Source organism: Leucopleurus acutus (genome assembly GCF_964270905.1).
Source record: "Leucopleurus acutus genome assembly, chromosome: 20".
NCBI classification, from domain to species: domain Eukaryota; kingdom Metazoa; phylum Chordata; class Mammalia; order Artiodactyla; family Delphinidae; genus Leucopleurus; species Leucopleurus acutus.
The window spans coordinates 56,444,803-56,460,595 of NC_139162.1; the positions used below are offsets into that span (position 1 = coordinate 56,444,803).

Genomic DNA, 15,793 nt, shown 5'->3' on the forward strand with positions numbered 1-15,793 from the left:
AGGACAGGCAAGGTCTGTGTTCAGAGCGACTTGACATTCACGTGGAAGAGAGAGAGAGAGAGATAAGCCACACAAACACAGAGCAGGAGGTGCTGTGCGGAGAAAACAGGACACGTGGCTAGAGTACACAGTCTTGAAGGAGGTGGAAGTCATGGTTCATGGTCTTGGCTGTCTGTCTTCTACAGGTGCTATTCATTTTGTGGCTGTCAGCGTTCTTGAGTGAAGCTGGAAGCCCTGCGTGTCGGGCCGGATGACTTCTCCTCCTAGCGTCTTTGTAGATGATGGCTCCAGCGATAAGCTACTGTCTCACCTGATAGGCTGGGGTCGGTGTCAGCTGGAGGATTTCAAACTTTGCTTCTGGTCCCCACAGCTGCTGCCTGAACGTCCAGTAGATCCCCTGGGCAAACTTGAAAGCCATCAGGCCCACTCACCTGCTCGGTCTGTTGAAGGAACACTTATCCGTAAGGCAGATATGGGACGGGACCCTCCACATCTTTCAGCACATGAAGCTGACTTCGCTATACGAGCAAATGAGAGCAGAGATGAATGGTGAGTGGGTCTGTGCGGGGGATAGCTTCCTGGTGCTCGTGGGAGCAGGAAGGTTGTTGCTGGATTTCTAGGGGGTCCTTCCAAGTTGCTGGTCTCCCCCTAAGAAAGACTCTCCCTGCCGGGAATGAAAGTTTAAAAGTACGAAGGCTGTGAGAGCTTGGAGCTCTAGCGTCGGAGGGGATGGTGATCAAAAGCAAGAAGAGGGAATTGAAACGTGCATACCTAGTTTTGTTCCAAGGCTGCTTTCAGAAATGCAAACTGTGCCAATGCAGTGGTTGCACTAGGGGATGATTTGCTCACCACAGGAATTTCATGTTTGCTTATGCATGATTTTTTCCAAAGAGGTAAATGCAAAAGAAAAAACCTACAACGAGGGCTTCCCTGGTGGTGCAGTGGTTGAGAGTCCGCCTGCTGATGCAGGGGACGTGGGTTCGTGCCCCGGTCCGGGAAGATCCCACATGTCGTGGAGCGGCTGGGCCCGTGAGCCATGGCTGCTAAGCCTGCGCGTCCGGAGCCTGTTCTCCGCAACGGGAGAGGCCACAGCAGTGAGAGGCCCGCGTACCGCAAAAACAAACAAAAAACCCACCAGACTGTACCCGGCTGTAGTATTCATTTATCTATTGTAATATTGTAGCATTGCAGTATTTATTGTACCAGTCATGTGTTTCATTGTTAGTTAGCAAGTATAAAACTGCACTACCATTTTAATTGTTTGTCTTTTTAAAATGTATCACGGATCCCATTTTCCATCTGGATTTTGCTTGCGACTTTACCTACTGCAGAGAGTTTGAGGAATGCATATGTCACTTTCTGGCAGACCTGGCTGCCTCTGAGACCTGTAGAAATTAATAACTTTTGCTGGTGCCTGTTACAAGGCAGGCACTAATCTTAATGCTTTCTGTGCATTGGTACTGACTTTTCACACTCTCATAAGAAGGGGGTCTGTTCTTCCTGTTTTACAGACAAGGAAACTGAGGCACAAAGCTCAAGTAAATTGCTCAAGGTCACAGAGGTGGGATGTGAACCCAGGCAGTGGGTCTCCACATCCTCTGTGCTTGACCATGTACTGCTTCTCTTGCCGTAGAATGAGAGCATGAGTTCAAGGAGTGGGATGGGAGTTGGCAACGTGAAGTCTTCCCCATCGGAGCTTTGGGCATTGGAGGTTCTGAGTCACAGAAATCCAGGCTTCGAGCATCTTCTGGGCAGGACGAGGGGATGGGGACTCAATTCCCCTGCATCTTCAGTTCCGTCTTCCTCTCCTCCCCTCTCCCCATCATAAATCCCTTACATAGGGTTGTCTGGAATAGGCAGGTGTTGAGCAGAGAGCCTGGGAATGGGATCTAGAATCCTTAAATCCCAGTTGGCAATCCCGGAGAGAGACATTGGCACAGAGGAGAATGACATTAAAGGAAGAACTTCCCTCCTGGCCACTGATCCTAATTGGCAATGTCAATGTCCTGCTTGAAGCTGCATCACAGGAGCCCCTTTTCCCCAGTCCTTACCTGGTTCCCACCTGGCCTTCTAAAGGGGTGGGGCTTGCAGAAGATACCGCCTAAGCAGGAGGAAGCCCTAGACCACACCCATCCCACAGCAATGTGGGAGATGACGTAAAGGGACGGTGGACAGGTCAGGATCACTGATGCCCCCATCAGCTCCGTCTTCTAGGAAACATGGCACAGTGAGAGTTTCTGTGCTTGAATGGAGCTGTGGCAGAGGGATTTGTGACTGAGTCTGTGAATGCACATGTTTATAGGCACAGGTGTGCTGTCTTTTAGGGACTATGGGTTTAAGAGGCAGGTTTTAAAAACGGAGCTGGATTCAAAGGCTGGTTCCACGTCACCAACTGTAACCCTGGACAAGTTACGTACCACGGGGCCCCGTTCTCTCTTATTGAAAACAGCTAGCTGCACCTGAGTTTCTAAGGTGAAAACTTACAAGGCGTTGGGTGCAGTGTAGATTCTCAATCATTTGTTCATCTTTGGGACAGTTTTTCTCTTAATAGTATCACTTCCCTGGTGGTTTCCAGATCCTACATCATCACTGAGGATGACGCCAGACAGGCAGTATCAGAAGTGGGAGGGTCTTCAGCACCTCACTGTACACACCCTCCACCCCACCAGGACTAGTTCATCAGATCTGGGAGAAGGGGTGAACCTTTAGTTCAACAGGCTTCCATAGATGGCCAAAGGGAAGTGAGAGCTGGGTTTTTTTTTTTTATTAAGAAATTAGATTTAAATTCCAGGCTGTTCATTTGGAACAGCCCAGCTCTTCTTTTTGTACTTTCTGATTTTTTTTTAAATTTTAATTTTATTGGCCTATAGTTTAGTTGATTTACAGTGTTTCAGGTGTACAGCAAAGTGATTCAGTTATACATATATTCATTCTTTTTTAGATACTTTTCCCACATAGGTTATCATAGAATACTGAGTAGATTTTCCTGTGCTATACAGTAGGTCCTTGTTGGTTATCTATCTTGTGTGTATGTCAATCCAAAACTCCTCAATTTATCCCTCCTCCCCAGTGTTCCCTCTCTTGGTAACCGTAAGTTTGTTTTTGATAACTGTAAGTCTGTTTCTGTTGTGTGGATAAGTTCATTTGTACCATTTTTAAAAACATTAGATTCCACATACGAGTGATATATGATACTTGTCTTTCTCCGTCTGACTTGCTTTACTTAGTATGGTCATCTCTAGTTGCATCCCTGTTGCTGCAGATGGTATTTCATTCTTTTCTATGGCTGAGTAATACTCCATTGTTCATATATGTACCACATCTTCTTTATTCCTCTGTTGATGGACACTTAGGTTGCTTCCACGACCTGGCTATTGTAAATAGTGCTGCAATGAACATTGGGGTGCATGTGTCTTTTTGGATTATGGTTTTCTCCAGATAATATGCCCAGGAGCGGGATTGCTGGATCACATGGTGCATGGGGAGACATGGAAGGGGTCCTTTTAGTTTTTGAGAAGAGGACTTTGTGAGTGGTTATGTGAAACACATCAGGGGGCTGGGGTTAGACCATTTCTCGGTGCTTTTCTTCCGTGGCATTTTATTTCCAAAATATTAGAGTGGCTTCTGTGTGCTGGCATTGCTGTGCACACTTGGGGTACATCAGTAAACAAACACAGGTTGGCTACCGGTCTCCTCCTCCGGGGTGGGGAGATGGGTAATGGACGTGATGAATAAGTACATTATAGGGTGTGCTAGAAGGTGACAAATGCGGTGGAGAGTGGAGGGGAGGGCGGGTGGGGTCTGCCTAAGGTGTGTTCTTCAGGAATCAGGTGCGGTGTTGATCGGGACCATCAGGCACTACGGAGGCGCTAAGATTCGAGCAGAGACTCGGAAGGGAGGGAATGAGTCAAGTGGATATTGGGGTTGGGGGGAGAGCATTCCAGACAGGAGGCTGGCTGCATCCAAGGCCCCCAGGCAGGGATGAGCTTTCAATGTGTGCTGTGGTCTTTGCAAAGTAGCATGTTTCCAAAGTAGTTGGGTTGATGAGGCTTGAAGATAACGATTTTCAGTCTCTTCAGTTCCAAGTCTGTCAGAGAAATGGTTGGTTCTACTAAGACCATCCATCATTATTAACTTTTTTTTTTTTTTTTTTTTTTTTTTGCGGTACGCGGGCCTCTCACCGTTGTGGCTTCTCCTGTTGCGGAGCACAGGCTCCGGATGCGCAGGCTCAGCGGCCACGGCTCACGGGCCCAGCCGCTCCGCGGCATGTGGGATCTTCCCGGACCGGGGCACGAACCCGTGTCCCCTGCATCGGCAGGCGGGCTCTCAACCACTGCGCCACCAGGGAAGCCCTATTTTGAGTTTTTTAAGGAACCTCCATACTGTTCTCCATAGTGGCTGCACCAGTTGACATTCCCACCAACAGCGTAGGAGGGTTCCCTTTTCTTCACACCCTCTCCAGCATTTATTATTTATACATTTTATAGATTTATAGCTTTTTGGCGATGGCCGTTCTGGCTGGTGTGAGGCGGTAACTCGTTATGGTTCTGGTTTGCATTGCTCTGATAATCAACAGTGTTGAGTGTCCTTTCATGTGCCTTTTGGCCATCTCTTTGGCCTCCCTCCTGTTTTAGCTCCCAGAAGAAGATACAGAGAGAAGATGAGGATGAAAATATTGGTCCTGTGGGACAGCACCCCTTGGCCTGATGACCATATATATCTCCACAACACGGTGGAGCACAGGAACGCAGAGAGCTGAGGAGGCTACTGCATCCGAGCCGGCCTGGAGCCCAGCCACCGACGGTAGCATTGGAGGGCCTGGCGGGTGTTGGGAGGACCACCCTGGCCATGAAGGTCATGCTACACCGGGCAGAGGGCATACTCTTTCAGCACCAGTTCTCCTGTGTTTTCTGCATCAGCTGCCACAAGGTGGGAGAGACTGTGAACACCACCTTTGCTGGCCTGCTCTCCTGGGACTGGCCCGACTCTCAGGTCCCCATTGAAGAGTTCAGGAGTCATCCCGAGAGGCTCCTGTTTGCCACTGATGGCTTTGAAGAAATGACTGTGTCTTCCAACTTGTACGAAAGCCCGCCCTGTACAGACTGGTACCAGCAGCTCCCAGTGGCCAGAATCCTACTCCGCTTGTTGAAGAAGGAGTTGGTTCCCACAGCTACCTTACTGATAGCGACCAGAGACTGTGGTAATCAAGATCTTAAAAATTTGTTAGTGAATCCGTGAAGCTTGGGGAGAGAATCGGTTGTCGTCTCAGGGTTCACAGAGGGAGACCGGGAGGAGTATTTCATCAGGTTCTTTGGTGACCTAGACAAAGCTAATAAAATCTTGAAGGTTAAGAAAAATGGAAACTCTTTTTGATTCCTGCTGTGCCCCCCTGGTGTGCTGGACTGTGTGTTCCAGCCTGAAGTGGCAGACGGCAAGTAATCCTTCTTTCTGGCTGGCCACACAGACCACCACCAGCATCTATGCCTATTTTTTCTGCAGCTTCTTTGCCACGGCGGAGGTGAGCTTGTCAGATCAGAGCTTGCCGGAACAGTGGAGAGCCTTGTGCTCTCTGGCTGCAGGGGGGATGTGGTTCTCAAACTTCACATTTGCAAAAGAGGTCCTGGAACAAGGGCATCTGGAAGCCTCTTTTATTGATTCTCTCTTGAGGTTGAATATTCTTCGAAAGGTCAGTGACTGTGAAGAGTGCATTTCTTTCACTCACCAAGGTTTCCAGGCATTTTGGGGGGCCATGTTTTATGTGCTCTGGGGAACAAGAGGATCCCTTGGTGGTCCCTCAAAGCATCAAGAGGTGAGGGTGTTCCTGAATGACGCCTTTGCTAACACAAACTTCTGCTGGCATCAGATGGCTCTTTTATCCTTTGGTCTTTTAAATACAGACCTAGCAAGAGAGCTAGAAGATACTTTACACTGTGAAATGTCTCCCAGGGTAATGGATGAATTATTAGACTGGGCAGAAGGGTTGGAGAAGCATGATGCTGTCTCAGTCCACTTCGGATTCCTACAGTTCTTCTAGTGCTTATGTGAGACTCAGGACGAAAATTTTATAAGGCAGATTTTGAATCACCTCCTTGAAGCTGATCTCGACATTCATGGGTATCAGCGCCTCCAGGTTTCTTCCTTTTGCCTAAAGCACGGTCAAAAGTTACGTAAGCTGAGGCTCTCTGTCAGCGGTCCCATCCTTGAGACGAAATTAACTTCTGCCGTGGAAACTCTGGAGTGAGTAATGCAAAACCGTCCCTTCCCTAAGTTTCTCTCATCTTCACAGGCTCTGCCCAAGTTCTTCCATGAAAAACTGGGGGTCTGTGGTTGTGTTATCAATGGTTATGATTGACCAGATATTCTAGATGAGCTCCAGTCTGTGAGAACATTTTCCTTTAGGTGTCATGGAGGATTCCCTGGGTACTCAACTCATCTACTTAGAAGTAGATTTTATATCTCAGGCACTGCATGTTGAAGGTGTGTGTGCCAGGCATTGTACTATAACACCTACTTGTGTCAAAATGATGCCCATAACTCAATGGAGGGGGATCTCTTATTGTTATTCAGAGATGAGAAAACGGCAGAATAAAAGCACAATTTTCTTAGTCAATGTGACTATTAAGTAGCCCAGCTCCCTTTCAGAGCTCCAGACCTTAAATAAAATGCTGTATGCCTCTCCTCTGAGCATACATTGGAGCCAGGGTGGGACCAGTGGTGTCAACAAAATCTTAAAGCTTGTTCTGATGAGTTTGTCCTCCTGGAAGAAGAAACTTAAAAATACTTGAGCCACTTTTGGTTCTTCTCCTATGACCTTATCCCATCACTGACACTTCTGGCTTCTGAGCTGGAAGGTAAGGAAACCTGACTGTTCTGTTACTTATTTCAGGTCCCGGGAATGTTTTCTAAATTCTTATCTTGAGACAGGAGCTGCTGTTCATGTCTCAGATCCTTTCCTGTTTAACCCTCAAATCTATAAGAAGCACCAGTCCAATTTGGATTGAACAAGTTAAGATTTTGAATAGATGAATTTCTTTGTGTTCACCCACATTGGAGTATTAGTAAGATGCTTGGTTTGGGGGTCTGGGGTAATTAATGTCCAATACATATAGACTATCATTTGTCCTATTTGGAATCCGTAAAAGTTAAGTAGGGGACTTGATTTAGGTAGCATTCACTGTTGGGTCATGTGAGTAAGTGCCCTTTACTATAAGTGATTTTCTAAGGATCATCCCACTTATTATGAGAATTAATGCCCAGACATCAGTCCTCACTTTATGCGTGACCACCCTAAGACTTAAGGAAGTTTAAGACCTTCCCTAAAATTCCTAACAGATCTTCTGATGTTGGGTTATGTCCTACTTTTCTACAGCACAGCTTCTTACTGCTTTTTCTCCTCAGTGGTTTTAAACTCTGTATATCAGTATTAACTGGGGTGTTAAACACATGAAAGTACAGGCGTGTATACACAACACACACGCACACACATACAAGTACACTTGAGGTTGGAAACAACAACTATAACCAGTTACAGTTCTGGACTATGGAGTAGAACTTTATATATCCTCCAGGTGCTTTCAGAATATATTCTTTGTTTTACTTCCCTCATCTCATCTGAGATAAAAAAATTTAATTTCTGACTGTATTGCTCTTTTATTGTTAACATTGAGAGCCTACTGCATAAGCGAAATTCTAAATAATTAGAATTCTAATAATTCTAAGATCTAAATATTTGCATGAATCTTCTTTAATCCTCACAAAATCCTATGAGAGTTAATTTTTTTTTTCTTTTGCGGTACGCAGACCTCTCACTGTTGGGGCCTCTTCCATTGCGGGGCACAGGCTCAGGACGCGCAGGCTCAGCGGCCATGGCTCACGGGCCCAGCCGCTCCGCGGCATGTGGGATCTTCTCGGACCGGGGCACGAACCTGCGTCCCCTGCATCGGCAGGCAGACTCTCAACCACTGCGCCACCAGGGAAGCCCGAGAGTTAATTTTACTAGGCACATTTTGGAGATAGAAAGGTGGAGCACAGAGATTAGATACTAAGAGGCAGAGCTCTGAATCTGTCTTAAGTCTATTTAACTTTAAGTCTGAACTCTTAGGGATTATACCTGTGGTCCGCCTCACTCATGTGGTTGCTTTCCTCCAAAAAGAATTGTTAAGGATTGTGGGAATAAAACACCTGGTGCTGTGCAAACTATGCTTTTTTGGTTACACATTTTCATATTCCGAACTCCAGTGAGTCTCTTTTGTTAAGGTCTTTTCTTGCCTCCTGTAGATCATATTCTGGGTGTTGGTTGAGTTTTATTTACTCTCATCAGCCTTCTCTCTCTCCCTCAGAGGACAGGGGTTGCCGATTTCAGGAAACATCAGTGGGAGGACATTTGCTCTGTGTTGTGCAATGGGAACATGAGAGAGCTGGACCTGAGTAACAGCAAGCGTAATACTTCATCTATGAAGGCACTCTGTTATAAGCTGAGAAATCCAAGGTGCAAACTCCAACAACTGACGTAAGTGTGAGACTCGCACGGTTTGAAGAATGCAATAGGAGAATAACCCACTTTTCTTTTTCTTTTTGATGACTGCCGTGAGTTATCTATTGGCCAGAAAGTAAGCTAGGTATGCAGGAGAATAAAATAAAGGGACTTACGTTCATGAAGCCGCTAATTAGGCAAAGTAGATTGAAATTTAAGAAAAGGGCCATCTGCGGCGGCAGTAGGTGGCAGGTTGGTCAGAAGGGATCTGACCATTCTAGAGCACATCGTTTTAGAGCCATTCACAACTCACTTCTTGTCATGAATATGGCATTAGAATTCAGTTAGTATATGACACTCCCTTGTAAAGGGCATCCTTTATTTCTGCTTGGTGTATTTGAAGCTGAACCTTTAATAGTTTAGGTATCACAGCGGCAACTCAGATGGGGGGTTCTGGCATCACCTCTACAGAAAGTTGTACAGTGTGATTTTCTGAGAGGAAATACCCACAAAACATAGAAGATGGACTATTTAGGGTACCACCGTGAAACTAAAAATGATGACTCAAAAAAATAATTCATCTCATATTTTTAACTAAAAAAGGGCAATCTATCTTGCACGAGAGATACATGTAGACAAACTACTTTTTCCTTAAGACGTTTGAGGTGGAGTGCTTTTTGAGCCAAATACGAAGGAATAGAAAATGTCTAGGGCATGGTAGGGGCAGAGTGTTTGAGAAGAGCTAAAGGTATGTGGAGTCCATGAGACGTGCTCTGTGTCTTAAGGAAAGGTGAGTCATTTGTGGTACAGCATTTATTCATTCAATAGATATTTATTGAGCATCTGGTATCTGTTCTGAGGTTATAACAGTGAACAGAACAGGTCATTCTTGCCTTCATGGAGCCTACACTGGGTTGGAGAAACAAACTTAAATAATCAGGATGGTATATGAGATGGTGACATGTCCCAAAGCAGAAGGAAATCAGTTCAGCAACTCAGAAAGGGTGTGAAAGAGGGAAGCTTTGCAGTTTTAGATAGCGGAGGCCCCCTCTGCCTTCCCTATCTACCTGAAAGATATTTGAGTAAAGATCTATACATTGGCTATGAAGCATAATTTGGGATTGAAACTTAGTGGTCCTGTAGCATGCTGCAAGTAGAAACGACAGATTCTCAAATCTGGCCCAAAGATAGGGAAGAATTAGCAGGTGGAGTTCGACCTTGAGGGAGAAGCCAGGGAAGAAATTAACTGATAAAGGACACAGCAAGTAGTACTTGGAGTGGAATTTGAGATGGAATTCGGTTAGATGTTCTGGAGTCTAGGACAAGTAACTCTATCCTACTCTTCCTCCACCTTTCCCAAGGTTATGCCTCAAGGTCTAAAAATCAGATGCAGGCACTGATTCAACGATTTAAGAGCAGAGGAGTTGACAATGATGTTTTTCCTCACACTTCTGTGTGTTGAGCGAAGCAGATCAAATGCACGGGTGGCAGGCTTAGACAGCCTTTGACGTCCTTTTCCTCTCTCTCTCTCTCTCTCTGTCTCTGTCTCTGTCTCTCTGCCTCTCTCTGTCTCTCTCTGTCTCTCTCTGTCTCTCTCTCTCTCTCCCCCTCTCCCTCTCCCCCCTCTCTCTCTCCCTCCCTCCCTCCCTCCCTCCCTCCCTCCCTCCCCTCCCCCTCCCTTCCTTCCTTCCTTCCTTCGTTCCTTCCTTTCTTCCTTCCTTCCTTCTTTCCTTTCTTTTCTTCTATTTTCATTCTATAACTTAGTTCTCAAGATAAGGAGAAACAAGTTCAAGGAAAAAACGAGAGAGTTGTTCTCACCAGTCCTCTCTGGGTTGGTGTGGGATGGGTGGTCACCTCCCTAGAAGAGTGTCGGCAGCCCCAGGACACCTTACATTAGATCTGGGGAGGAGTGGGGAGAAGATGGATTCCTGACCTCATACATCCAGCTGAGCTTAGTGATCATATTTGAGATTGCCTTTTCAACATTTTAGTACCACGACTCAAATCAATGTTTGGACTCCTCTTATGTTTTTTTGTTTTAAAAAATTAATTAAATTTATTTTTGGCCACTTTGGGTCTTCATTGCTGCACGTGGGCTTTCTCCAGTTGTGGCGAGCAGGGGCTATTCTTTATTGTGGTGCGTGGGCTTCTCATTGCGGTGGCTTCTCTTGTTGCAGAGCACGGGCTCTAGAGCGCAGGCTCAGTAGTTGTGGTGCACGGGCTTAGTTGCTCCGCGGCATGTGGGATCTTCCTGGACCAGAGCTCAAACCCGTGTCCCCTGCATTGGCAGGTGGATTCTTAACCACTGCGCCACCAGGGAAGTCCCTCCTCTTATGTCTTGTACATCATCCTTGAGGTTGTGTACGTGTGTGTTAGAAAGGAAAGATGAGGAAGCAGGCTTCTCTCCCCAAACTTTCTCACTGCCTCTCTTCCTCAGGTGCAAGTCGGTGTCTCCTGTGAAGATTCTGAAGGAGCTTGTCATCGTGCTTCATGGTAACCACAAGCTGACCCACCTGGATCTGAGCTCTAACAACCTAGGAATTACTGTGTCCAAGATGATTTTGAGAACTTTGAGGCACTCAGCCTGCAACCTCAAGTATCTGTGGTAAGTCTTTGCTCTTCCAGATCTGTCCCCAAGATCACGCGTAGGTTTGATGATTCATTGGGAGGACAGGAGTCAACACTGCAGGAAAAGAATACAGAGAAAGACTAGCAAAGAGGGAAAAAAATGCATGGGTGTAGAGCAGTTGTTCTCAAATTTTAACGTATATCAGAATTACTCAAGGGGGCATGTTAAAACACAGATTCCTGGAATCCACCCCCAGGATCTAGCAGGTCTATTGAGGGGCCTGATAATTAGCATTTCTAATAGACTCTGAGGTGATGCCAGACTGTGGACCACACTTTGAATAGCACTGACTTGAAAGGGCGTAGCCATCTTGTCTTTGAAGGGATGAGAAACAGGGAGAAATCAGCTCTTGTTCATGGAGCAAGGGGGTCTCTAAACAAAGACCACTCTTCCCAGGAGTAACTGCCTATCCTGGGGCCTCTTTGATAGGTTGGAATCGTGTGGCCTCACCCCTAGGGTTTGTCATCAGCTCTTTATGGAACTCAGCAAGAACTCAAGTCTGAAATTCCTCAGCCTGGGGGACAATGATCTCTCTCACGTTGAGCTGAAAAGACTGCAGGGGCCCATTGGGATGTCCAAGTGCTCCCTGAAGCAGCTGTCGTAGGTCCTCCTGCTTTTTCAAAAATACTTTCTTTGCAAGTTTGAGTGGCAGTGTGGGGTTGGCAGTGGGACTATGTTTCGGGAGCCTTGGGGATCCCCCTGTTGACCCCCCATCCCGCTGACACAGTTCTTGTCACTTTCATCCTTCTCACCGTTCTCCTTAGGGCTCCATCTCAGCCAGCTTTGCCTTCACCTTGGTCTTGGGCATCTTGACCATCAGCTTCTTTTGTACAACCTCCTTAGGCTTCTGCCAGCCTCCTCCAAACACAGTGGTTTTCAGCGAGGGCCAGTTTTGTCCCCACTGGGAACATTAGGCAGTGTCTGGACACACGCTTGTCTTTCAGCTTTGGGAAGGGGAGGACGCTCCTGGCATCTAGTGGGTAATCTCGTGCTCCTGGCACTGACCAGGTGTGATCAATATCCTACGATGTACTGGAGGGCCCCCTACAATCAAGAATGATCTGCCCTAAAGGTCAGTAGGAATGAGAATGAGAAATCTTACCTTTACCCACCTTATTCTCCTCCATGAAAATTATGTTCCTTATCTAATTTACCTTTTCCATGATTTTGGGTCCCAGATGCATGGCCCAAGGGACTGAGAGTTTGAGAAGGAGATAGGAAACCGGGCATAGCCGTGGCTCACCTTGCATCTTCACCTCCCACAGCCTGGAGAAATGCAGCCTGTTGGCGGCCCACTGTCAGGACCTGGCCTTGCTTCTCATCAGCACCCAGGGAATGACTCGACTGTGCCTGGGAATTAATCAGCTCCAGGATGATGATGTGAGGCTGCTCTGTGCTTCCCTGCCTCACCCCGAGTGTGTCTGAGAGAGACTGGTGTAAGTTCCTCCTCATTCGGTGTCTGGAAATGACCCTCCGTGGGGTTAGGCATTGAAGAAGACAGTGGCTCCTTCATTCGGGATCCAGTTATGTCGTTGAAAACTAACATTCATGGAGCATTTATTCAATGTGCTAGTCATTGCTCTAAACACAGATTCTGAGTAGCACCCCCAAATCTGTTGAATCAGTCTCTGGAGATGGTGACAAGAAATTCAGTTTTAACAGGGACTCCAGGAAATTTTTAAAAGATACTTATTTATTTATTTGGCTGTGCCAGGTCTTAGTTGCGGCATGTGGAATCTTCACTGCAGCATGTGGGATCTTTAGTTGTGGCATGTGGGATCTTTTTTTTCTTTCAATTAATTTTTATTGGGGTATAGCTGCTTTACCACGTTGCGTTAGCTTCTACTGCACAGCAAAATGAATCGGCCGTACATATACATATATCCCCTCCACTTCGGACACTACAGTGCATTAAGTAGAGTTCCCTGTGCTATACAGTGTGCTCCCATCAGTTGTCTATTCTATACATAGTATCAATAGTGTATAGGTGTCAATCCCAATCTCCCAATTCCTCCCACCCCACCCCTTTCCCCCTTCATATCCATACATTTGATTTTTACATCTGTCTCTGTATTTCTACTTGGCAATTAAGGTCATCTATACCATTTTTCTAGATTCTACATATATGCGTTAATATATGATATTTTTCTCTTTCTGACTTACTTCACTCTGTATGACAGTCTCTAGGTCCATCCACCTCACTACAAATAACTCAACTTCGTTTCTTTTAATGGCTGAGTAATATTCCGTTGTATATATGTGCCACATCTTCTTTATCCATTCATCCGGTGATGGGCACTTAGGTTGTCTCCAGCTCCAGGCTACTGTAAATAGAGCTGCAATGAACATTGTGGTACATGACTCTTCTTGAATTATGGTTTCTCAGGGTATATGCCCAGTAGTGGGATTGCTGGGTCATATGGCAGTTCTATTTTTAGATTTGTAAGGAACCTCCATACTGTTCTCCATAGTGGCTGTATCAATTTACATTCGTACCAACAGTGCAAGAGGGTTTCCTTTTCTACGCACCCACTCCAGCATTTATTGTTTGTAGATTTTTTGATGATGGCCATTCTGACTGGTGTGAGATGATATCTCATTGTAGTTTTGATTTGCATTTCTCTAATGATTAATGATGTTGAGCATTCTTTCATGTGTTTGTTGGCAGTCTGTATATCTTCTTTGGAGAAATGTCTCTTTAGGTCTTCTGCCCATTTTTGGATTGGGTTGTTTGTTTTTTTGTTATTGAGCTGTATGAGCTGTTTGTAAATTTTGGAGATTAATCCTTTGTCAGTTGCTTCATTTGCAAATATTTTCTCCCATTCTGAGGGTTGTCTTTTGGTCTTGTTTATGGTTCCCTTTGCTGTGCAAAAGCTTTGAAGTTTCATTAGGTCCCATTTGTTTATTTTTGTTTTTATTTCCATTTCTCTAGGAGGTGGGTCAAAAAGGATCTTGCTGTGATTTATGTCATAGAGTGTTCTGCCTATGTTTTCCTCTAAGAGTTTGATAGTTTCTGGCTTTACATTTAGGTCTTTAATCCATTTTGAGCTTATTTTTGTGTATGCTGTTAGGGAGCGATCTAAACTCATAGTTTTACATGTACCTGTCCAGTTTTCCTAGCACCACTTACTGAAGAGGCTGTCCTTTCTCCACTGTATATTCCTGCCTCCTTTATCAAAGATAGGGTGACCATATGTGCGTGGGTTTATCTCTGGGCTTTCTATCCTGTTCCATTTATCTATATTTCTGTTTTTGTGCCAGTACCATACTGTCTTGATTACTGTAGCTTTGTAGTATAGTCTGAAGCCAAGGAGCCTGATTCCTCCAGCTCTGTTTTTCGTTGTCAAGATTACTTTGGCTATTCGGGGTCTTTTGTGTTTCCATACAAATTGTGAAATTTTTTGTCCTAGTTCTGTGAAAAATGCCAGTGGTAGTTTGATAGGGATTGCATTGAATCTGTAGATTGCTTTGGGTAGGAGAGTCATTTTCAAAATGTTGATTCTTCCAATCCAAGAACGTGGTATATCTCTCCATCTATTTGTATCATCTTTAATTTCTTTCATCAGTGTCTTATACTTTTCTGCATACAGGTCTTTTGTCTCCTTAGGTAGGTTTAATCCTAGATATTTTATTCTTTTTGTTGCAGTAGTAAATGGGAGTGTTTTTAAATTTCACTTTCAGATTCTTCATCATTAGTGTATAGGAATGGCAGAGATTTCTGTGCATTAATTTTGTATCTGCTACTTTACCAGATTCATTGATTAGCTCTAGTACTTTTCTGGTAGCATCTTTAGGATTCTCTATGTAGAGTATCATGTCATCTGCAAACAGTGACAGCTTTACTTCTTCTTTTCCGATTTGGATTCCTTTTATTTTCTTTCTTCTCTGATTGCTGTGGCTAAAACTTCCAAAACTATGTTGAATAACAGTGGTGAGAGTGGGCAACCTTGTCTTATTCCTGATCTTAGTGGAAATGGTTTCAGTTTTTCACCATTGAGGACGATGTTGGCTGTGGTTTTGTCATATATGGCCTTTATTATGTTGAGGAAAGTTACCTCTGCCTACTTTCTGCAGGGTTTTTATCATAAATGGTGTTGAATTTTGTCGAAAGCTTTCTCTGCATCTATTGAGATGATCAGGTGGTTTTTCTCCTTCAATTTGTTAATATGGTTTATCACATTGATTGATTTGCGTATATTGAAGAATCCTTGCATTCCTGGAATAAACCCCACTTGATCATGGTGTATGATCCGTTTAATGTGCTGTTGGATTCTGTTTGCTAGTATTTTGTTGAGGATTTTTGCACCTATGTTCATCAGTGATATTGGCCTGTAGTTTTCTTTCTTTGTGACATCCTTGTCTGGTTTTGGTATCAAGGTGATGGTGGCCTTGTAGAATGAGTTTGGGAGTGCTCCTCCCTCTGCTATATTTTGAAAGAGTTTGAGAAGGATAGGTGTTAGCTCTTCTCTAAATGTTTGATAGAATTCGCCTGTGAAGCCATCTGGTTCTGGGCTTTTGTTTGTTGGAAGATTTTTAATCACAGTTTCAGTTTCTGTGCTTGTGATTGGTCTGTTTATGTTTTCTATTTCTTCCTGGTTCAGTCTCAGAAGGTTGTGCTTTTCTAAGAATTTGTCCATCTCTTCCAGGTTGTCCATTTTATGGCATAGGGTTGCTTGTAGTAATCTCTCATG

The 15,793-nt window shown here is 44.9% G+C and overlaps 1 protein-coding gene across 1 annotated transcript; it reads left to right on the forward strand.

Annotated features, from left to right (window-relative positions):
* Positions 1-250: 250 nt before the first annotated feature.
* NLRP13 (NLR family pyrin domain containing 13) lies at positions 251-12,527 on the forward strand (the record flags this gene model as incomplete). The annotated part of the gene is given in 10 exon segments (XM_082863002.1): positions 251-549; positions 2,325-2,413; positions 4,635-4,738; positions 4,741-5,222; positions 5,416-6,031; positions 6,035-6,237; positions 8,342-8,509; positions 10,911-11,078; positions 11,532-11,702; positions 12,368-12,527. Coding segments are annotated over 10 exon segments (2,460 nt in total).
* Positions 12,528-15,793: the final 3,266 nt, after the last annotated feature.